General features: G+C 39.9%; 1 protein-coding gene across 1 annotated transcript; it reads right to left on the bottom strand.

Moving 5' to 3' along the window:
• Positions 1-2,736: 2,736 nt before the first annotated feature.
• On the bottom strand, positions 2,737-21,941 carry LOC101974505 (ectonucleoside triphosphate diphosphohydrolase 1). Its single transcript, XM_021733176.3, has 7 exons — positions 21,791-21,941; positions 19,600-19,759; positions 18,665-18,904; positions 16,762-17,022; positions 13,636-13,749; positions 5,949-6,086; positions 2,737-3,441 (listed from the first exon to the last, which is right to left on the bottom strand). Exons 1-7 carry the CDS (start codon positions 21,877-21,879, stop codon positions 3,235-3,237), a joined length of 1,209 nt encoding a protein of 402 aa, XP_021588851.2. The 5' UTR covers positions 21,880-21,941; the 3' UTR covers positions 2,737-3,234.
• Between the last annotated feature and the right edge of the window lie 2,286 nt (positions 21,942-24,227).

Below are 24,227 nucleotides of genomic sequence, written 5' to 3'. Positions count from 1 at the left end.
GGGAATATATTTTAATAGTACTTTTACAATCATGTGGAAAACTGTTATTTTGAGAATCCTTACAAGACTGATATTTATTTTGATGTTCATATTTGCATTTTGAGGAATGCAAACATCAAGAATTATCTTGTATTATATTTGAATCCAGGTGAAATATTCCCTAGGATTATCATCAGTCATGTTAGCCTATGTAACAGGCATCTCTGTGTTCACATGAAAGCAGCAAAACTTCAGGATTCAAGTGACATTCTCAGCTAGGATCTTAAAGGCTATTTTAATAATAATGTTAACCTACATATAACAAATATTATAACAAGAATATTACAGCATCTATAGCTGTGTGACACAACCCCCACAACACACACATGCAAGGGGAAAACAAAGGCTTATCACCTGTCTTTTTAATTTTGAATGTGTTTTTAGATGTGTATTACTCAAGTGGTAATCACTGGTCACACATAGCTAGTGTTAAGTACTTGAAATTTAAAGAGTCTTAATTAAGATGCCCTGTAAAATGGAATACACACATCAGATTATGAAAACTTAGTATTATATTAATAATTTTTCATTGATTACATGCTGAAATGAGAATATTGTGGGTTCAGCACTTTGTTAAACTCTCCTTGGTCACCCAGTTTGAAGTATGCATCTTGTTTCTTACAAGAACCTTGACTAATATAACAATAAAATGAAGTATAGTTTTAAAAAATTCTACTAATATTACATTTTATATTTATAAGAATTGAATTAGTTGAAACCCTTCTCTCCCCCCACTCACATACAGCCTAATTGAATAACTTCATTCATTCATTATTTATTTATTTATTTTGTTGTTGTTGTAGATGGACATAATACCTTTATTTTTTATTTATTTTTATGTGGTGTGAGGATCAACCCAGTGCCTTCCTCATGCTAGGCAAGCACTTCACTACTAAACTACAACTTCATTTATTTTGTCTACAAAAGAAATCACTTAGCTGATTTCTTTTCCCTGAGGATTCACAGAAAAAAAAATTTCCCACTTTATAGGGAAATAGGGTTATTAAGAACCAGGTTTTGTGTCCTGAGTGCAAACCTAGTGATAAATAGTAATCAGTTACAACCAGGGACCAATCCAATGTTAAAATTAGTTGATAAGGACCCATATTATATCACCTACTCCACCAAGAATGGCCCAAAGCAAATCTTGGATCTACTTAAAAACAAAACAAAACAAAAAACTTCTTTTGAATAAAATTGAGATTAGATATTGTACATAATTTCTTAATTTGACCTTTTAACAAGTGGAGTTTGTCTCCCATATACTTTGAAGGATTTTGTTTTTGTTTTTAACAACAAGACAGAAATGAAATAAGATTTATGTTGCCTGAAGGAAATTTGTAAATTCGAATTCCAACTGCTGAGGATAAGTGTTCAGAAAAAGAATAGCAATAGATTGGGGCAGAAGATGTGAGTTTGAGTTTCAGCTCTGCCATGGGCATTAGGAGGGGTAATACCTACCTTCTTGGGATTGCTGTGAGATTGGGATGAGAAAATAAAGATAATGCCTTTGAGCACAGAACCTGGTATAGCAGAAATTCTGTCAGTAGCAGCTGTAATAATAAAGGCAACTGCCACTGAGGAGACTTTTAACATGTTCCAGTTGGGTTCCTCATTCTTAATTAAGTTTCTAAGTTTGATTGTGAGTAACAGAAAAGAAAGGTTCCTTCCTCAGCTTTATTAAATTTATATTCACCTGTTATAAAAATGGCTTGGTTATTCAACAGATTTAGGGACATTTGGCTTCTTGTTTCTGGGAGATCCTTCCTTCCCCCATCAGCTCAACAGTCAGTCCCCAGATCCAGACATGGACAGTGAGCCTGGTAGTAGTGAGAATAAGACATCACCACTCAGTCCCACTCAATAGGTAACTGTTGAATTCACAATCCTCCTGCCTCAGCCTTGCAGCAATCCTTAAAGGAAGGAAGCACAGGTTCTCATGGCTCCATGATAAGGCCCATAGCTAGTTCACAAAATATTCCATGGAATAAGTAAAGGCACAGTTGGTAACAACACTTTCAGACTGGGTTCCTGGTCCATTTGGGAATGTAATTACTTTGACAGGGCAAAAGCACACCACTCCATTCTGATACCACCCTATCTCTAAATGACACCTCTGGACAATAAAATTTGGCCTTCCTTTAAAACTCCACTGGTCCTCTTTGAAGTGAAGTTGATTAGCACATTCAGCTGTTAGCTGAGGGGTTTGTGACAGTCTTGTCTCTGCAACTTCTTGGTGATGAAATGTTAGTGAACTAATAGAGCTGATGTTTGCACATCATTGCAAATGTACTGATTGCCACTGAACTGCACTGAATTAAGTGTTCAGATGGTGAATTTTATGTTATATGTGTTTTAACATAATGAGCTCAAAACTCCAAAGATGCATTGTAGGGTGCACTTTCCCAACCCTGACTTGTAACTGTGTTTTTCTTCCTAGCATGTATACACCTATTTCATAGTTTCTCTTGAAATCTGAATGCCTATACATGCATCTGCTTTTCAAAAATCTCCTGTGTGAGCATTCCACTTGGTAGCATTGAACATCACCTAGAAATGTGTGACAAATTCACACCCCTATGTCAAAAGGATTAAGAATTTTATTAACGGCATGGGCACAGATCCCTTTGCAAAACTCTTTGGCCTTAGCACACATTTGCCTATTCTAGAAAATTCTCCTGCCCTAAGGGGCAAGGCTGAGAAGGACATAGGGTCTGCACTCCCCAAAGGCATGGTATGGCTTTCTTAATAAATGGGAAGCAGGGGGTAGAGAGGGATTCTCAAAGAATAAGACTGAACCAGTTCCTGAGATTCTTCTTTTAGCCACTCCACTTCCCAGAACAGGACTCAGGACTCTCAGTTCTTCCAGACAGAGTCAATATTGTTCTTTTATAAAGCAAAAATAATGAAAAGTGGCAGGTCTCAAAGACCTGCACAAGCACACAATACAAAGGAGGACTAGGGTAGGTGGGAAAGACTCATAAGACAGCGTCTGTCAGGAAGTTCTTGAGGCAGAGGGTGGTGAATTACCTCCCAAGAAAATGCCTCAGAGGAAGCCAAGGAAGCTTTGTGCTAGTCAAGACACCCTGGCAGGCACAGGAGGAGGCTGCTGGACACCACACACTGCTGCATGGAGGGAGGCGCTCCCTGGGCAGGTTTGTTCTGAGTCCAGGCAGAAGATTTCAGGTGCTCCTGCTATACCATTTCTTCCCACAAATGTGCAGGCTTGTTAAGGATAAACAAGGCTGCGGTGATCTCTATGGCCAACAACAGGGAGAAGAAGAACATAAGGAACACATAAGTTGAGTGGGAGAGAGGTGCGTTGAATGGCTGCTCAGCTGGGATCATGTTGGTCAGGTTCAGCATGTAGCCCAATGTCCACCTGGCGTTGGTGCCCCGGATCTGCAAGAGCAAGGAAAATGTGTTGTTTATGGTCCAAGGAGATACTTTACAGGTTTCTTCCAACCTCATCCAGGTCACCACAGCTGTCATGTTGACTGCATCCTGCGCAATTTTCTAAATGAACTGAATTCATAGTCTATTGGGAATATGGTTGTGGGGAAAATACAAGCAAAAGATTAGAAGAGAGTTTGAAGCCTCACTGCCATAGTCCCAAAGTCAGAAAGGCCTTTGGTGAGTGACTGCCCACTGTACTTTTGGAACTTGGCATTCTTATTCTCCTGATTATAGGAATGTGTGGAGTGGGGAAGAGGGATGAGGGGAGGTGAGAGGAAGCAGGTAAAAGGGTGAAGGAATAATGAATGTCTCTGGCCTTTTACACTTTTGTCAAGCCAAGAACATCTGTAACAGGCCTTATACATGATTCACTTAGGGGAAAGCTGTGGAATAATCCTAGTAAATCAACCTCACCAAGGTGGGCAGACTATGCATATGCATGGGAAGATTTCTTATTAAATGATAAAACTCACAGTGATCCTCTTATAGGAATAATTTCCAGTCACCTCAGAAATTATTGGCATGTAGGGAATCTTTGAATGCTAAATGTGGAAATGTTTTTTTATTACATGAGTTGTGCATGGCCACAGAAGAAGTATTAGGAGGTACAGATAGATGGAAAGAAGAAAATTAAAACCATCACACGTCACCACTCAGAAATTGCTACACTATATGTGGCATATCTGCTCTCTGAGAATTTTTTAATTATAAAGAAGTGGAGTTAAATTGTACATATAATAATTTGCTGAGGGCCATTACCAAGTAGGAATGACGCATCGAAATTTCCTTGCCAAGCGTACCCCATGCTGCTTAGAGGACATTGCATGCATGCTTTAATAAGGTGACCTTGCTCAAGGACCAAGGCGGATCCGGGTTTAGAGCTGATCAGGTTTGAGGAAGTAACCGGCTCCTTGAGTTTAAGGCGTTGTCAGTTTAAGATAATGGGTTTTAGGGAAGTTGGAGATTGAAGATTATTGCTGGGATTAGGGTGTTCCTGTTGCTTGTTCCCATTGAGTTCTCGTGAGATTAAAATGGGATTTGGAGAGAGCCTCGTGGAGTAGGTGAATTGTGCGGGAGACGGCAGAACGCGATTGCCCCTGGACCTGTGTGGAGGCGGTGTGAGAGCGGGAATAAAGAATTGCTGTTTGAACCTACAAAGGTGTGTGGTGGCTCGTGATTCTGGTGCCAAGCCGAGACCTTGGCAATAATTCATTTAACAATCCCTAGAGAACATCCTCCATGTTTATTAAGAGAGTCCTACATTGTTTCCACTTCATTGTCCCTGGCATGAACTGCCTTATATAATCACTCTTACCTTAGCCAGTCATTTCTAAATCCTAAAAATGGAGTAATTGAACACCATGATATGCCCATTTTTAAGGCTCTTGGAACACATTGTCATAACAGTACATGGACCTTCTCCCCCATACCTTTACTAATATTGGGAATTAATAATTTGTAAAACATCCACTTCCCTGTGGGGAATGGAAACCTTATGGGACTGCATGTGTCAAGGAGGCTCCAGAGGTAAAGGAGTTATCACCCAAGCTTTGGAAATACCAGATCATGCACTGGAGACTATAAATACAGTGCCTCTTATGTCAATCAAAATGTGAACTAGTTTCTTCAGAGAAACAAAATAGACTATGATAGGATGAAAGGGAGTCTGAGATATTAAAATAAGGAAAATATTTGAGTTTGAGTTAGAGGGTCCATACTGAAAAGAGTGTACTCATACTACTGTATTTGGAGCTGCTACAATTTATGCTTTGATGTTTGTTTTGCTTGAAATCACCATATTTTAAATAGGGTTAAAATGTGTTTTCCCTTAGTGGACATGGTTTTAAAACCTTTTGTAAGACTGCTCTTGATATTGTTATCAAGCTTGTTTCTCTACTCCTGATTACCTGCAGGTGGCGCTATGGCAAAGCACAGCAGTGAAGTTGTCTTAGGGCTCAGGCTCAGCGTGACTTCTAAGCCACAGCCCCATTCCCAGCCAGTCAGTTCCTTTCCTCACAGAGCTCTCAGATTGGTAAGTGTCGAAGCAACAACCAACAAGGCCTCCATTCCTTATAAGGAAACATGATCATCTTTTCCAAGTTTGTGAAAAGGGCTTTGGGGAGGGATTTTAAAGTCAGCACAACACAATCACTGTGGCTACTGAAATGATTTATATTAACCTCTCATTTTTTTGTTTTAAGACAATTAGCCACTGTTCTGTGGGCAGACAGGTATAACTGAGAATGCAGGTTGCGCTCCTTGGGGAGATGCCCATAGGTGGTTGATATTCCCAGCAGGGCTTCACACAGTATGGCAGCATGGGTTAGGGGTGAAATGGCAGAACAGAACATCAGGCCAAAACAAATCAGGTCAACTCCCACCATTTTCAAGACCCAAGCTTCTTTAGTAGCTACCACCCAACCTCCCCAGAACCCAACACATAGCCAATTTACCTTGCCCATAAAAAGAATGTTTTCCCAGGTCTTGTTTGTGAAGTGATAACCATATGTAAAGAGGGAGAGGATGTAGATACCAGAAAAGCAGTATTCACTCAGTTCCTTCTTGTCTACTTTAGGAAAGGATGTCTTTACCTAGAAATGAAGCAAAGTAAATATACTGTACAAAGGCACATATCCATGTCTTTCTTCCTTATTATTAGACCTGATGAAGCAAGGAGAAAGGACCAGCCCATGTGAGCCTAAGGCCAAGTTCTCCCAGTAGCTTTGGGATTGGTGTTGTTCTCTTTCAGTAGATGCAAGAATGTTTAGTTTAGAGTCTCCTAAGGAGGGTTTCTATTCCTCCATAGGGTCCTGTAAAATATTAATAGATGCTGCAAAAAAAATTAGTTCCTGTGATCTAGAAAGTTCAGAAAGAGTTAATTTTAGTGTATTATTCTGTCTACTAAGCTAGAGTTTTGCAGTCATATTAGCATATTAATATCTGTACAAAATATTGAATGTAAGAAATCCATTAACCTTTCTTACATTCAAGATATTGTTTAATTGGAGTGTCCTATATGCTTTTGAACAGAGGCTTTGGCTCAGAGTCTCTGTAGGTATTTAAAGGAAAAAAATTCCTAAAATCCCTCACAACTCAGGTTAGACCCTGAACTGACAGTATCAGCATCCTCTGGGATCATGTTGGTCCTCACCCTGGAACTACCAACTCAGAATCTGCATTTTAATACAATTCTCTGGTCATTTATGTGCACAATAATGTTTGAGAAACAGAGCTCTGGAACACACTTCAAGAAGCATTTTGCTAAAGACTACTGAAAGTGCCAGCATATTACCTTCTGAATATTACCTTCTCTCCTTACTTAACCTTTCTAAAAATATCTGATTCACATAAAGTCCTCACTCATCTTGTTGAGTCCTTGTTTGTTCATCCCACTTTCTACTGAAGATATTAAGAGCTGCCTGCCACTCCCTGCCCTTATCCATCTAGCCTGCTCTGCTCCTCCTCCTGCCTTAATTAGAGGACAATAGGCTAGGACATCTCTTGGTCAGCCCAGAGTTCTGTTTGTAGCTCCATTTCTTTGCCCTTAAGATGGGAATTCCCTCCAGGACACCATGAACAGAGAAAGAACTAACATTTTAAAGATATATCATGTACCCAAAACTCTGCCAAATATTTTATATGTGGTACCTCCCTGCCCTGTCTTTCCCTAAGTTTCTTGCCCTTTTTGAAAAACATATTGTCTGTAAGCCCTATCGTCTAACTGGGATGTCAAAAGATGCAGAAAGAGCATTTGATAAGATTCACTATCCCTTCATGATAAAAACTCCCAAGAAATAGGTGTAGAAGGACCCCCAGCACAATAAAGGTTATGTAAGAAAAGCCCATGGCCAACGTCATACTTAGTGGAAAAGAATTGAAAGCATTTCATCCTAAGATCTGGAGCAAGATAAGGATGTTCACTTTTAGCAATATTAGTCTAAGTAGTACTGGGGTAGGCAGATTTTTTTTTGGATAAGACCGCAAAAACTTGGACGACAAAAGTAAAAATAGACTAATAAGATTATCTCAAAGAAGCTTCTTCACAGCAAAGGAAGCAACCAGCATTAAAAAGGAAATAACAGAATGGTAGAAATTATTGACAAATTATTCATCAGACAAGGGGTTAAAATCTAGAATACACAAGGAACTCAAACAGCAGAAAGACCCAAATAATCAAACTAAAAAAAATGGGCAAATGATCTGAATCCTTAAAGGAAAGCACACAAATGGCCAACATGTATAGGAAAACAATGCTCAATTTTCTAATCAGGGAAGTGCACAACAAAACCACAATGAAATATCATTTCACAATGAAATATCACTCGAGTTTTAATGGCTAGTATCAAAAAGACACAGAATAAATACTAGTGAGGATTCAGAAGAATGGGAACTCTTATGTACTAATAGTGGGAATGTGAATTAGTACAGCTATTATGAAAAAAAGTATGGAGAGTGTTTAAAAAATTAAAAATTGAATTATTATATGATCCAGCAATATCACACCTGGGAAAATATCCACAGGAAATGAAATCGTTATATCCAAGAGATACCTTTAGTACTCCTTTTATGGTGTAGATATGAGGTGTCCCCCAAAAGCTCATGTAATTGGAGAAAGTTTAGATGTCGAATGATTGAATTATGAGAGTTTTAGCTTAATCAGTGCATTGGTCACTGATAGGAATTAACTGGGCGGTAACTGTAGGCAGGTGAAGAGCAGCTGGAGGAGGTGGGTCACTGGGCATAGCTTTGGAGTTTATATGCTGTTTGTGGTGAGTGGAGCTCTCTCTGCTTCTTGTGCCATGTCCTGACCTACTTTCCTCTCCCATGCCCTTGTGCCATGATGTTCTCCTTTGCTTTAGAGATTGAGTCAGATCACCCTGGATGGAACCTCTAAAACCAAGAGCCCCCAAATAAAATTTTTCTCCTACATGTTGTTCTTGTCAGGTCTTTTGGTCACAGCAACAGAAATGCTGACTAAAAACAGAAATTGGTACTGAGAATTGAGGTCATTACTGTGAATATCCTGATCATTTGGTTCAGGAGATTTGGGAACTCTTTGGAATTTGTGGCAGGAATTTTGAAAAGTTTAGAGGTTCAAGCTGGAAAACTTTTAGTTGCAAGTGGACCTTGATGGCTGATTCTGGTGGAGTTCAGAAGACCTAAATGCAAATGGACAGTAAAGACTGAGCTCATGCGATTGCAGAGGAGAAGTAGAACTTTATTGGAAATTGGACTAGAGGTCATTCATGTTACATTGTGGCAAAGATGTTGTCAAATTTTGCCCATGTGCTGAGACTTTCCTGAGACTGAATTTAAAGATGAAGAACTTATGACTCTGGTAGAGGAAATCTCAAAGTAGCACAGCATTCAGGCAGTATGGCATGGATATTGCTAGGGACTTTTAGCCAAGTTTACCATGATACTCAGGAGCAGAAAGCAGAGAAGGAAGATTTGAAAACTTGCAGTTTGGCAAGAAAAATGAGAATTAAACACTGGCTAAGGAAGGTGTGGTTGTTATAGTTATTATAGCCAATAAAGTAATGGTGACTATTTTAACCAGAGACAATAGAGAAGATGGCTTTAGGGCACTTCAGAAAATGGCAAGACCACACCCATCTCAGGATCAAGGATGTAAAATTAAAAATGCCTTTGAGAAGAGAATATGAGGCTCCTGTTTGAACAGGGGCACCTAGGAAGATGTTTCACTATATTCAGCAATGCAGATACACAGAGGTTGCTGCAGGAAGCTTGGCTACTGTTCAGATTGTGGCTGACCTGGGCATCCACCAAATGGTGCCAGTTTTGCAGAACTGCAGGATGCTGGAGTTAGAGGTCTTGGAGACTTTCACTGAGATTTCAAAGGATAGCTTTGGAGACTAGAGAAGTATAGCAGAGTCAGATTCCCTATGGGCAGTCTCTGAAAGGGCAATGCCTGAAGATATGAGATGGAAGCCAAAGCTTCATTGCAGATCCCCAAGATTGAGAGATACCAGTAACCTGGGAAGTCTGCCAATGAAAACTATAGGAATTGGATAAAATCCAAGAGAAAGGCCGCTTGGACTTCAACCAGCAAGGCCAAAGGGGTAGAGGTACACAATCCCTTTGGAGAGAACATCATCATGCAATGTGCCTCATGGGGGACATGAAGCTCAAAGGCCTTGTTTGCCCAGCTGGATTTTGGTCTTGCTTTGGTCCCATTCCTTCATTCAATGTGCTGATTTCTCCCTGTGTAATGGAAATGATCACTCTGCCTTTATATATTAGATATATGTAACTTGCTTTGAATTTTTACAGGGGACAGCCTCTTAAGAGTTTGCCTTAGTCTTAGAGGAGACTTTGGACATGGATTTTTGGACAAAGCTGGAACTATTAAGACTATGGGGACTCTCAGAATTGGACTAAATATATTTCATATTATCATATGGTCATGAGCTTTTAGGGGCAAAATGTTGTGGTTTAGATATGGTGTCCCCCGGCTATTTAAGCTCACGTGTGAGACAATGCAAAAAAGTTTAGAGGTAAAATGATTGGGTTATGACAGTTTAACCTATTCAGTGCCTTAATCCACTTGAATTGATTAATGAGATGTTAACTCTAGGCAGATGGGATGTGGCTGAGGAGGTAGCTCACTGGGGTGTGCCCTTGGTGGATGTATTTTATCCCTGGTGAACAGAACATGTTCTCTCTGCTTCCTGTTGGTCGCATCTTCAGATGCTATCCCCCAACTCTGTCTTCTGCCATGATGTTCTGTCTTGTCTTAGACCCAGAGTAGTGCAGCTGGCTGTTTTTAGACTGCAATCTCTGAAACTGTGAGCCCGAAATAAACTTTTCTTCCTCTACATTGTTCTTATCAGGCCTTTTGGTTTTCCCTGACTAAAATAACTCTCATGTTTCTTGCAGGACTATGCATGATAGCCAGGTTATGGAGTCAGCTGATGAATGGATGAAGAAAATATGGTATGTATGTATGCGTACACACACACACACACTGGAATATTACTCAGCTGAAAATGAATGAAATCCTATCACAGCAACATGTATGAAATTTGAAGACATTATGTAAAGTGAAATAAGCCAGGCAAAGAAAAACAAATATCACATGTTCTTACTCATTTCTGAGAATTAAAAAAAAACAATCACATAGAGAAACAGAATAATAGTGGTCACTGGAGACTGGGAATTGTTGGGGTAGGGTAGACAGAGCTTAGATTAGGGACTTCAAAACAGACAGGAGCAATTAGTCTGCTGTTCCATAGCTAGTAGGGTAACTACTTTATATTAATGTATGATACATTTCAAAATCCCTAGAAAGAAAGAACATAAAGTTTTCCAATACATAGAAATCATTAATATTTGAGGAGATGGAAATTCTTGTTACCCTGATTTTATCATTATACATTATATACATGTATCATATTATCATACTGTAACATATAAATATGTACAAATATTATGTGTCAATAAAAAATTCCTCATGCTTAGCTAGGTATTCTCATACGAGTTAAATAGGAATCTCTGGTAGTGGAACCTGGCATCAGTTAACAAAAAAAACATAGTGAGATACCACCTTACTTTTCTTGGAATGACTATTATTTAAAAAAAAAAAAAGGACTGAAATGTAGTTCAGGAATAGAGTGCTTGCCAGGCACTGTTGGGGATATAAATTTGTCACAGAAATTATGAAAAACAGTATAGAGATTCCTCAAAAAAATTAAAAATAGAAGTACTATCTGGTCCAGCAATTCCACTACTAAATGTATACCCAAAGAAAATGAAATCAGTATGTCAAAAGAGACATCTTCACTCCTAGTGTACTATCTATAGATAGAATTTTTCTCCTTTATTTTCCTTGTTTTTTTTTTCTTCCCTTTTTTGATTTTTTTCTTTTTAGATATACATGACAGTGTATTATATTATACATAGATGGAGTAAGACTTATTCTAATTAGAATTCCATTCTCGTGGTTGTACGTGATGTGGAGTTTCACTGGTGGTGTATTCATATATGAACATAGGAAAGTTATGTCCTATTCATTCTACTGTCTTTCCTATTCTCACCACCCTCCCTTCCCTTCATTACCCTTTGTCTAATCCACTGAGCTTTTATTCTTCCCCTCCCCACTTGTTGTGTGTTTGCACCTGCATATCAAAGAGAACATTCTGCCTTTGTTCTGGCTTATTTCGATTAAAATGACAGTCTCCAGTTCCATCCATTTACGGCAAATGTAATAATTTCATTCTTCTTTATGGCTGAGCAATATTCTGTTGTGTGTATATACCACATTTTCTTTATCCATTCATCTGTTTAAGGGCATGTCAGTTGGTTCTATAGCTTAGCTATTGTGAATTAAGCTGTATAAACATTGATGTGGCTGCATCACTGTAATATGCTGATTTTAAGGGTATATGCCAAGGAGTGAGATAACTGGGTCAAATGGTGATTTCATTCCAAGTTTTCTAAGGAATCTCTACACTGCTTTCCAGAGTGGTTGCACAAATTTGTATATTTCCCCCACATCTTCATCAACATGTATTATTAATTTTATTCCTGATAATTGCCATTCTGGCTGAAGTGAGATGGAATCTCAGTGTAATTTTAACATCTGCATTTCTCTAATTGCTAGAGATGTTGAACATTTTTTTCATATACCTATTCATATTTATTCTTTTGTGAAGTATCTGTCTGTCCAGTTCCTTTGCCCATTTATTGATTGGGATATTCATTTTTCTGGCGTTCAGTTTTTGAGTTATTTGTATATGATGGAGATTAATGCTCTATCTGAGGTGCCAGTGGTAAATACTTTCTCCCATTCTGTGGGCTCTCTCTTCATTATTTTGTTTTGTTTTTGTTTTTTTGTTTTGATGTGAAGAAGCTTTTCAGTTTGATACCATCCCATTTATTGACTCTTGGTTTTACTTCTTGCTTTAGGAGTCTTGTTGAGGAATTTGGTTCCTAAGGTGACATGATGGTTTACTCCCAAAGTTTATTGCAGTCTTATTCACCTTAACCTTGATAGGGGCTCACTGTAAGTATCCATCGAGAGATGAGTGGATAAAGACAATGTGATACACACACACACACATACACACACACACACACACACAATAGAATACTAGTTTTGCCATTAAAAAAAAACATGAAAATCTGTCATCTGGAACACTATGGATGAATCTGGAGGAGATTATGTTGAGTTAAATAAACCAAAAACAAAAAGACAAATACTGTATGATCTCAATCATATGTGGAATATAGAAAAGTTGATCCCACTGAGTTGAGCAAGGAAGGGATTGGGGTAAGGGAATGAAGTATACCAGGAGAGATAGGAAGAGGTTATTACAATTAGGAGGAATAAGTGCTGGTGTTCTGTTGTACATAGGGTGACTATAGTTCAGAATAATATAGTATATATTTCATAAAAGCTAGAAAGAGGATTTTGAATGTTTTCATCCCAACAAGTGATAAATGTTTAAGGGGAAAGATGCAATCCCTATCCTGATCTGATCAACAATGTATACATATGTCAAAATATCACATTGTACTGCATAAAATGTATTGTTACTATGTACCAATAAAAAAAACTTTATTTTTTTAAGTTGTTGATGGACCTTTATTTTATTTATTTGTATATGGTGCTGAGAATCAAACCCAATGCCTCATGCATGCTAAGCAAGCACTGTGTCACTGAGCCACAACCCCTGCCCCCCCAAAATAAAACTTGATAATAAAATTTAAAAACAAGATAAAGACTTCTATGGGCCTTATGCAATAGCCTTTCCTTTCCTGTGAAAAGGACAGCTGTATCTTATTCTATCTTCTTCTAAGTTTGAACAGAGATGCCAGAGCAGCCACCTGTGTCCATGAGGACATGACATGAGAGAGAGATGAACTGCTAACCCCATGCCTGCAGCTGCTTGCTGCCAGACTTCACAGTAGGTGAGAAACACAAGATCTTACCTATGACATTGTATGTCAAGTTATCAAGGTATGTTGGTAAATTCATTCCTGAGCCCACCATCTGGGCTTATTTGACACATTTTCTAGATCTTGGTCAGGGCAGCACGAGGTCAGGAGCAGACTCACATCCTCCAACCTGCCAGGGGCACAGTGCAACTGTGACGGCTGCAGTCTCTAGGTACTTACGTCATTCCAAGGCTGAGAGCAGAAGTTTCCTATTCTCCTAATTGCCTCTTCCTGAGAGACCTTTTCTGATGTCAAGTTAAAGAAATCCATCACAAAATAGAAAATTGAAAATGCCTATAAGAGAAAATTGCAGTTTTAGGCTGTGTCCAACACATAGGAACACTGACTTGATCCCTGTGGGAGCTCATTTTTGGTTCAGAGAAAAGCAAAGATGCCATTTACAGGGCATTCCTGTTGCAAACAAGCCATATGCTTCAATTCCACTAAAATAATGGCAGTTTTTTAAGATGCATTATTTGTAACAAATCTGTATTCATATTTACTATTTGTCTAATTTAATAGAAATTAGTGTATGTATATGAGATATAGTCAAGATGTTTTGTTTGTTTGTTTGATATTTCCTTCATTTCTGAAGCAGTCTACTAATGTTTCAGTAAAGTTCACATTCCACTTTTACCAGAATTCCAAAGGGGGGAAATCTGAGAAAGTAGCACAAAATAAAATTTGTGTATAAATTAACCAAGGAGGCTTTGTTAATAAAAATCTTAAATACTTATTGTAAAAAAGTTACACATGGGAGCTGGACCGAAGGGGAGATCAGTGCCCGCATTCCCCATGTTATTCAGTGGTCAACTGTGTGTGTGTGTGTGTTTGTGTGCGCGTGCACGTGCAAATACATTTCAAATGTTCTTTATTTCCAGGTCCCCATTGAATCTGTTTCTGTCCTTTCTTGTTTATATAAATGACACCATCTGATCTCAAAAGCCATTTCCCCAATTACCTCCAAAGTAATTCCCAGAGATGTTCCATCTTGTTGGTGTTTCTGTTTTGCCTGTCACATTGGATTCAACCTAGTGACAAGGGCCACAGTGTAGGCAGACACAGCACTAATAGTTTTTAATACTATATTTACAGACTAAGAATTAGATCATCAGGGACACTTGAAATGGTCCACAAACTCGCCTCCCAACAAATGCTCTGCGGTTTGAGAACACACAGGATAACTATTCAGGAAATAATGGAAATGCAACTGGATTTGGTGTTTCAAAAAGTTATGCTTCAAGTTCCTGGTCTTGAGAATGAGAATTTCTTCTTTTTAAATTATTTTTATCACTCCATAATAGTTATATGTAACATTAGGATTCATTTTCACACTTTATACATGCAGGGAAGATGATTTGTTCCAAATTAATCCTCAGAACTTGTAAAGAACTTCAGTGTGGCGAGAGGACTGCTAGGAGAAAGAGCTAAGCTCTGTCAGCGCCTCCCTGATGCTAGGGCCCACTTGACATCTGCTGCAGTGGTGTGCTGAACTGACTCTGACACGTAAGAGCTGAACATGAAAACTTCAGGATTTTTGTGATGTAGTTCATGTCAGTTTGGGAGGCTGAAATAGACTGGGGTGGGAATATTTACACTATGGAAATTGGTAAATGCCTCAAATCAGCTCCTCATCCCCAGTAACCACTTGTCCAGCATATCCATTGCTCATAACCAACTGCCAATTAAACAGGGAATATAGTTCCTAATTTTTAGAGAAAAAACAAGCAAAATATTTACAAAGAGGACCGCTGCCCCCCGCCAAAAAAAAAATATCTGAAATGGAAAAAATTTTCCAAAACACAGGTAAGTATCAGACAGTGACCCTGAGGGATGTATCCAGAGAAGAAAGAGGCTATTCAGAGAGAGACAATGAGCTAATCTAAGGGGGCTACCAAATTAAAGTTTAGAAGTCAGAACAATTTCAAGAGACCAAGAAAACAAACAGAAAGGCCGCTAGGGGGAGCTCAAGGATCCACCACCTTTTCCAGCCATTACCTCTCCCTATCTGGGTTGCAGGAATCACATTAAGAGGCAAAAAAATCCATTCCTTCAAGGAAGAAGGGTTTGCTCTATGTTGAAGGCAGGAATTAAGCCATGTTTCCCAGGAGGCAAAGCGTTCAGAGACACTAAAATGTCAACTCCTTAAAGAGGGCATGTTCCTTTTCCTTTGCACTTACTTCCTAGCAGTGACTGGAGTTAAACAGGCCCTTGGCTGTCTCCAGCTGCCTCACCACTTGCCTTCCTCTTATGGTACCCTCCTTCCTCCTCCAGAAGTTTGATTCAAGGCAAGAGAGGACCCTGGCCCAAGAAATCCCATGGTGGGCAACTAATGCCAGCTCAGTTACAGAATATTCAAATGAGGTTCTGGTTTGTTCTGAACTGGGGGTTGGAGCCAGCTAATAACCAAAGCTATTGGTCTGCCAGTGGTTTTCTAGTGATGTCCTTTCCTCAGGATCCTTGAGGAGAGGGAAGCTGTGGTTGGGCCATGATTAAAGTAAGCCTGGATCCATGGCACTACCTCCTGCTGCTTTCCCAGAGACCAAAGGAATGAGGAGCTCAAAAGATTCCCAAAAAACCAAGACTTAAGTCAGGTCTGGGTACCATCAGTCCTGTGCTGTCTCCAGGGAGCTCTTTCTGTGACACTTGCTGGAATCCTCAAGGGGAAGTGACCCCCCCATTCTCACATGTTGATCTGTTTTGTGAAAGGGAGAAAGAGTAGTCAAGACAGATAAAAGCCCTTGTTTCTTTGGATGCTGCCTCAAATGAATATAAATAGTGTTTGCTCCATAACTGGCACTTAATAAATGGTAATTAATTTTGCAATATACTCCTAAACTGTTAATGCAGTAACACTTGATCTCCAGAAACATGACATGTAATTTGAATAATGAGTAGATCAGGGGCATCTCTTCTGCTTCTGTTCACTTTCTTCATCTTCTTCTGGAACAATTAGGAAAAGAAGGATTTTGGAATTAAATAGTTTCCCACTCTCACATAATGGCAGAGGGACATATACAAGAGGAACCTCTTAACGTCAATCCTGCATTGGTGTTGATGTGGTGATGTGATGCTTGGAGCACTAGTTGCCATCTTAGCACTACAAGAAGGTCAAGAAAATGATGAAGACACTGATCCCATGTCTCTACATTGTTGAGCCAAAAAACTAACCTTGATTTATTTCAGGACATTATGATGTGAGATTAAAAGAAATCCTATTATTTAACCTCTCTATAGACACATATTCTATATATCCTTCAACCAAAATCATTCTAACCAATAAAACTTATCATTTCACAAACTTACCCCAAAAATTCCTTGGAATGGTGGCAAGAAAACCCCATTGAAGGCACACTGGGAATAAGGGCAGTAACTGGTGTTGAAGAGCTCAAGAATCCTTTGCTGGCATTGTTCATAGTTTCCAGTACCATGGATTTGAAATGCATTAAATGGCAGATTCTTCTTAAATCTCCTGGTACAAGGGGTCTCGTAAAGCACTTTTACTGTCACTATTTCCTCATACCCAGGATGAAAGCATGGGTCCCTGAGGACTCCATCACTCAACATCTGAATGGAAAAAAAATCTTGTGAATGTTGGGGTACAAAAGCCACAATCCTACTTCATTAATTGTGTAGGCATAGTACAACATGGCAGCACATAGAATTGGCATTATTATGCCCCTCCCTGACTTTTCCATGCTTGGAAATAGGTTTAAAAAACAGTCTCTACAACAGGCACCAAAAGTGGTACCAGATATTAATGTACTGAGCTATTTACAAGATGTTGATATAGTTAAAGCTGGACCCACTAGTACGATGAGTTGGGAATGTCCCTGAGTTCCTAGGGCTAAATCGAATAAAACAGGAGCAAGGAAAATTCTCAAGACTCTCAAAAACGGGAGGCTGAGGCGCCTCACCTCCCCAAGCAGAGAATCAGAAAGTCCAAGAGGAGGAACATGTGTTAGGTCTTTTAAACCAATAGAATCCAGTGATTTTTAACCCTTAACCCCACAGAGAAGAAATGAGGTGGCTATAGATAAGAAATTTAGTGGAATTCTGAGGATTAGTGGGCCATTCTCAGTGGCATCTGCTCCACGATGGTCTTCTTACTAATAGTGGTTTTGAGAGTCAGAGAGGGGGAGATGAGAGAACTAGTTGTCCTTCCAGCACAGACAGAGACCAGCTGGATATGACAACCTGGCTCTGTGTTTATTTGTCAGCATGTGCCTGATACTCTAATGATATGGAGTGTTGTCCGGAGCTGCCCTGGATGCAGACACCTTTAAGTTCTGATGCACCAGGTTCTACCAATTATTGCTTTTAGTCTGGCACAGTAGTGCCAGGCTGCAGTAACTTGGGCATTATCCCAGCTCAGATAACAAGGCATGGCTCCAGATGTGGGTGTCACGCTGATGGGTTGAGATACACTCACCTATTCCTTTGTAATCCTACCCCTTTGCCCTTTAGGGGATAAAATACTCCATTGGAACAGCCTCCCCCAATAAAACCCAGATTCAAGGCATGCTCTCCCTCTTTTTCTTGCCTGACTTGCCTCCTTTGTAGGAGCTGGGTCAGAGGACCCATCGCAGAACCCAAAGAAAAAGGTATTTCTCTATCTCTGTGTTGACTATTTCATGCCAGCCCAATTCACCTGGAGTGACCCTGATGGTTTAATTGTATGTTGTAACAGAGTGTTTAACTTTTCTTGCCTTCAAAAATGCAAAAAACCATACAGGAATAGATTTAAAATGTTGATTAATAAATTCTGTGTTTTTCCTGAAATGTTTTTTTTTTCTCTTCCTCTCCAGGTCATTCCAAACAACCCTGTTTTCTGAACTTTGTAGAAAAGGGAAATAAAAAATGGCATAGAAGACCATTTGCTTATAAATTGCAACAACTTACCCCTGAATGATACTCTAGCATGCAGCTTTCATTACCAACCCTTCAGGGGTGAGAAATTAATTGCTAAGGGGAAAAAAAATGTGTGGTTTCCTTGGAGATAGTGCAGTAAACAAACACAGGAGGGGATGTCTGGATGGAAGAATTCATAGGGGTCCACCAGGTGTAGCTTGGTATCCTGCCTGAAAGGGTTTGGGAAGTACAATAACCAACTTCAGACCAATTACAGAATTAGAAAGAGAAAATAACAGGATGTGAGGGCTGAAGGATCAGATGTGGAAAGGGCAGATCTGAATTCAGTTACACTTGCCTGAATGTCCTTGGCCAGTTTCTGCCAGAGTGCTTGATCCTTCCCATAGCACAAGAAGCTATGTGTGTATACATAGTAGTCCTTGCCATACAGGCGAAATTGCAGAGAGTTTTCTGGGGACTCCGTAGTGTGGTTTTCAGGCACAAAAGTAATTTGTGTAGAGTCTGATCTAAGATTCAAAACTCCAATATTTTTCTCGTGATTGATTCCTTCAAAGAACTGATTGTGCCATTTTGATTTCTGAAAAAGAGGATAGTCACCAGTACTAAAGGTCTCTGGACAGTCAGCTTTTCACCATGTTTCTTAGAGTCAGGGATTCCTAAAGCAGAGAAGCAGGGGCAGAAAGGTGAGGCAAAGGGCACTGAGGTTCCTGAGTCTGCATTAGATCCACAGCAAAAGGAGAGAGGCTTTGACATAGTACACACTGCTGTGACACAGAAGCATTGTAACAAGTGCTACAAACAAGGGGTCTAGGACCAGGCATACTCAAGTTCATCTCCCACCTTAGTCAGTAATTACCGTGTGACCTTCAGCACAATCATTACCCTCATTAGGCATCACCACCCACCTCTAAAATGGCAGAGTCCTCTTAAATTTCGTGGTGCAAGGAGTCTTGTAAAGACCTCAGACTGTCGTTTGAGGATGAATTCTCTCTGCTCAGGTAAGTGCTAGCACAGCACACAGCAATCAGCCTAGGCAAGTACTAACTGCTCTTACTTTTAATGATAGAGTTTCTTTTCCTCTGTCTACCAGAGATGAAGACTTCCCTAAGGAAGTTCTTGACAGGCAGCTATTCCTCCAGTAATTCTTACAAACATGGGAATAAATTCATGGCACTCTTTCATCCATCACTCACTCTGGATGAAATATTGCCTGAGAGAGCAAGGTCATGGACCCCCAGGGAGCCACTTCCATGGGTGGTGTGAGGTGATCACCTGAACGAAATGGCCAAGCAGATAGTTGATAGTAATCCAGTTATAGGCACCTTCCTCTTGGCCAGTGATGATCTTGGCACCATGGAAGTTAAAGGGGTAGTTGTTGAGGTTCCTTATCACTGCAGCCATGACCTTGCCAGCCATTCGATCACTTGCCATCCTACACCAAAGAAGAGGTGGCGTTACCATCTTGGTCTTAATAATTACACCTACTTGTATTCCAACTATGTTTTCCACATAATGCTGCAAAGAAACAAACCAAATATGCTGGAATAAATGGAGACATAGGGATCCCCAAACATGGCTCACAGTGGAACCCTCCTTTGGGATGAGGCTGAGCTAATCTTTTTGTCCCCACTTACTTAATTCAAATCTCTCCAATCCTTGAGTAGGTTAGTCTTCCTAAAATAACATTTTTGCTCTTTTGCTTCCTGGATCAAAAAATCAAATGCTCTAGAAAGACTGTGGTGGTGGTAGTTGGGTATTTTGTCCATGCCTAGAGCTGATGTTTGTGATATTAGCAATTATGGTGAGTCTTAGTTGGTTACACAAGTTAGTCTGTGCTTGAGGTTTTCAATTTGGACTGTGGTAGAAAGCAGGTGGCAAGTCACCTGGGACATAGCCAACTTCTACTGCTTCCAAACTGGGAAATACCTTCCTCATACTATCACCAGTTCTTGGGTCCATTTGAGAACTTGAGACCTAAGCAAGGAGTTTTCCAGGGTTGTCGTAATGAAGATGAGGTGCACCGGTTTCCAAGAGCTAGGCTAAGCAACATGAGAGCCTCCCGGTGAGAGGATGTACCTTCCACTCTAACCTCTCATCTGAATGCCTCCCATACCCACTACCTGCCTCCTTTACCCTTGCTTCCCTCCACTGCAATCTGTCTTCTCTACCAGCGTCACCAATTGTGTAACTTTTTAAAGTGAGTTTCCACTGTATTCAAGATAAACTCTAAATTTCATGTGGTCCACAAGGCCTTCTCAGAATCCCACTCATAACTCTGGCTCTGTCCCTTACCAGGCAGACTTGGGACCTTGGGTGTTACTCAACATTTGTGAGCCACAGCTTCCTTATCTGGTTAGTAACAGTTATTCATATCCTCTACTTCATACTGTTGTTTTGAAGATTAAATTAAACAATGTGAATCATGAATTTAGTATTCTTCTAAGAATACAGGAAGTGCTCAATAAATATTAGCTTCTACTATTGTTATTTTACAACATGCACCCTGTCTCCTGTCTTTGCAGAGCTACTAACAGACCTGTGAATATGCCCTATTGTCCCACCACTGCACATCCTAGAACAAACTCCACACCAACTGCATCAAGTCAGCGACTTTGCCCTGCCTCTTCATTGCTGTATCACAGCTTTTAAAATGTGCCTGACACACAATAGGTGTTGAATAACAGTGGGTTACTGAACATGTGCTATCACTTGGTCTATAACACCCTTCCCTCACCCGACAAATGCTCTTTTGTGACTCAGCTCATATATCTCCTCCTTGTACAAGTCTTTCTGAGGGCCTTTCATCCTGAGCAGGACAAATGCTCCCACAGGAGTCTGAGCATTCCTCTGTAAAAGAAGTGATCACACTGGGTGGAACTATTTCCTTGGGGCTGAGTCACCTTCATCCATGTTCTGGACAAAGTAGGCACTCATGAGTGATGAATGAACAAGTAAACAAATAATGCAACTAGGTGACCAAGTGTTGACCAATAAAGATGTGCTTGTTATAAATGTCTTGGGACATCTGTGGGTCTCCTCTAGTCTTCCTACACCCAGATATTGATTGACTAAATCTGTGTCTCCAAATCTCAGAGCACATAGGCTCAATTTTTCTCTCTGTGTGTCTCTTCCCGCTTGAGTTTACTATGGGCAGATGGGCAAGGCTTTTTTTTGACAAGTGGTCTCTTTAATTTCCCCCAGGATGACCTCATACATCTTCTCTCAGCATCCTTAGTAGCTCAGATTTCAGGCACATACCACATGGCTGATGCAAAGCTTCTTTACATACTCAAAATCTTAATATATATATACTATGCTTTGGGAAGTTTTACTCACTTATTGAAATTTTCTTTCTTAGGTGTGGACTTTAGGATGTGTAGCATTTGGAGTGCAGAAGTGTGGTTATCTCTTATAATTTCAGGGGCTCTGGTGCTGCCTCTCTGAACTCCACATCCTACTATACCTGAGCAACTGCATGCCTGCGCTGGCTCCCATGTAAACAGGTGTCTCTTGGTGCTTGGACATTGGAATCATTTTCCTGGCCTTCTCCATGCATTGTGTCAGCCTTATAGTTATATCATTTGGTCTTCTATAATATGCTTCGATTCCAGCACCTAGGGAAGGATATGGAAGGTGATAACCTTTTTTTAAAAAAGGTATAGGACACACCTTGAAAATATCAGAGCAAATTATGTTGCTGCTGAGAAGATACAAGAAAAAAATCAATTTTCTGATGTGTTATATATTAAGTTGCTATACGTAGAGACTAATTCACCGCATCTAGAATTGTTATGATTTAATTTTCAAATCTGGCAGTGAGTCCATCTGGTGTTTGATAATTTTGCCACTGGATGGCACAATTTCATGTAATTGAATAACATTGTCTCAGATTTTGACGTGGATTTTAGAGTGCTTCTTTATTTGATATTTCTATATTTTTCTGCCACAAAGTTATAATTAGCAACCTTAGTTCCAAGAATAAATAAAAATGACATTTATAACAAAAATTAAAATAAGCGCAAGATATACTTGCTTCTAATGGAAAGGTAGAAGCTGCTATTGCATGCAGTCATGGGCAGTGCCAAAGATTTCTGAGTGGTTTTTTTTTTCTTTCATTAGCAAAAACAGGAATAGAATCCCGTCTCTTTAGTGACTTTCCCACCCCAAAACTTCAATAAGTTAAGCAGATAATTCACAGGTTTTTAAACAGCCCATTTATTTAACAATAATGAGAAAATCAGCTCTAAGTTACCAGCTATTTGGATTTGGAAAACCAGAACATAGTGCCCCCCACTCTCTCCCTTCCCTCTCTCTCTTCTCTCTCCCCTTTGGAGAGGGGAAATTACTGAATTTATTAGGCCGTAGAACACAGACATCTATTATATTTTAAAAAAAAAGTTTGTAAAAATGAAAGGCAATGAATTCAAAGCCAGCAAAATGAGAAATATGGACATTAACAAATGCAAAGTATGGGCTGGGGCTGTAGCTAAGTAGTAGAGCACTTGCCTCTCACGTGTGAGGCACTAGGTTCGATCCTCTACACCACATAAAAATACATAAATAAAGATATTATGTCCATCTACAACAACAACGACAAAAAATATTTAAAACATCCTAGGACATCCAGCCACTGACTATTATGATTTCCTCTCCTGGAAACATCTCCTATGGGAGATGAACAGCTCCATTGCTTACTAGTTCAAGGTAATTTTAAACAAGTGGTATGTGATCTCTCTCAATCTCGGTGCCCTAATTTTTTAAAAATGGGAAATAATACCTATCTCCATGGGAGACTATAGGATGAAATGAAAGTACACTTTTAGTTCTTGGTCAGTGCAAGACATACAGAAAGAAGTGTTCTGTTGGTGGGAACTGCTATTACTCAATTATTTCTATCGTGTGTGTGTGTGTGTGTGTGTGTGTGTGTGTGTGTGTTGCTGGGTCCTTGTGCATTCTAAACATGGCACTCTATCACTGAGCTACACCATCAACCCCTCAATTATTTATAGATTTGCTTATTCTTCAAGGGCTTGATCATTAAGGATTTTGATATTTTTATAATCACAAAAAGTGACAGTAGCAGCTCCACGGTGTTCTTCATCCAGTGTCCTGTATTTGGTTCTCCTTTTCCTCTTCTGCTCTGCCTGCATAGACTCTCATGTTCCCACATTCCACCCTTCCCTTTTCTTCACCTTACCGGACACTTTGCATTCTTCTATCTGTTGCACTATCCCTGTGTCGTTCTCCTTTTCAGATGCCCAGCTAAAGATGTACAAACTTGTGTAAGAAGAGCCTGCATCCAGCACAATTCCATACTGAAGGCAAAACAAGACAAAAACTTATCAGAATCACATCATTCTTCTCCATATTCAGCTTGCAACAGGAATGAGACAAGGATAGGGTTTTCAAAACCACAAGGAGAAAGCATTTTGACTTGAGAGGAACACTGGGTCAGGTTGGAGGGCTAGAGTTACCGAGACACCTGTTATGGTTTGGATGTGAGGTGTCTCCCAAAAGCACACGTGTGAGACAAACACAAGAAGGTTCGGAGGAGAAATGATTGGGTTATAAGAGTATTGACCCAATCAGTGAATTAATCCCCTCGGGGGGATTAACTGAGTGGTAACTGAAGTGGTAGGGTGTGGCTAGAGGAAGTGGGAATCAGGGCCAGGTTTCACCAAGGGTAGAACCTGAGTGGAAATATTAGTTAGAAACTTCCTAGGTCATTCTAAGGTACAGCCAGAATTCAAATCCACATGCTAAAGTACCTGAGACATTATGGAATGAATAGAAAGCAAGTGCTGTAGTAGTTGCCAGACTTGTCTACACACTGAAACCACCTAAGAGCTGAACAGACCATGATGCCTGTGCCTGCACCCCCCTCCCCACCCCCAGATACT

Source organism: Ictidomys tridecemlineatus, chromosome 1, assembly GCF_052094955.1.
Source record: "Ictidomys tridecemlineatus isolate mIctTri1 chromosome 1, mIctTri1.hap1, whole genome shotgun sequence".
Taxonomy (NCBI): Eukaryota; Metazoa; Chordata; class Mammalia; order Rodentia; family Sciuridae; genus Ictidomys; species Ictidomys tridecemlineatus.
This window is presented reverse-complemented; position numbering and strand designations above follow the sequence as displayed.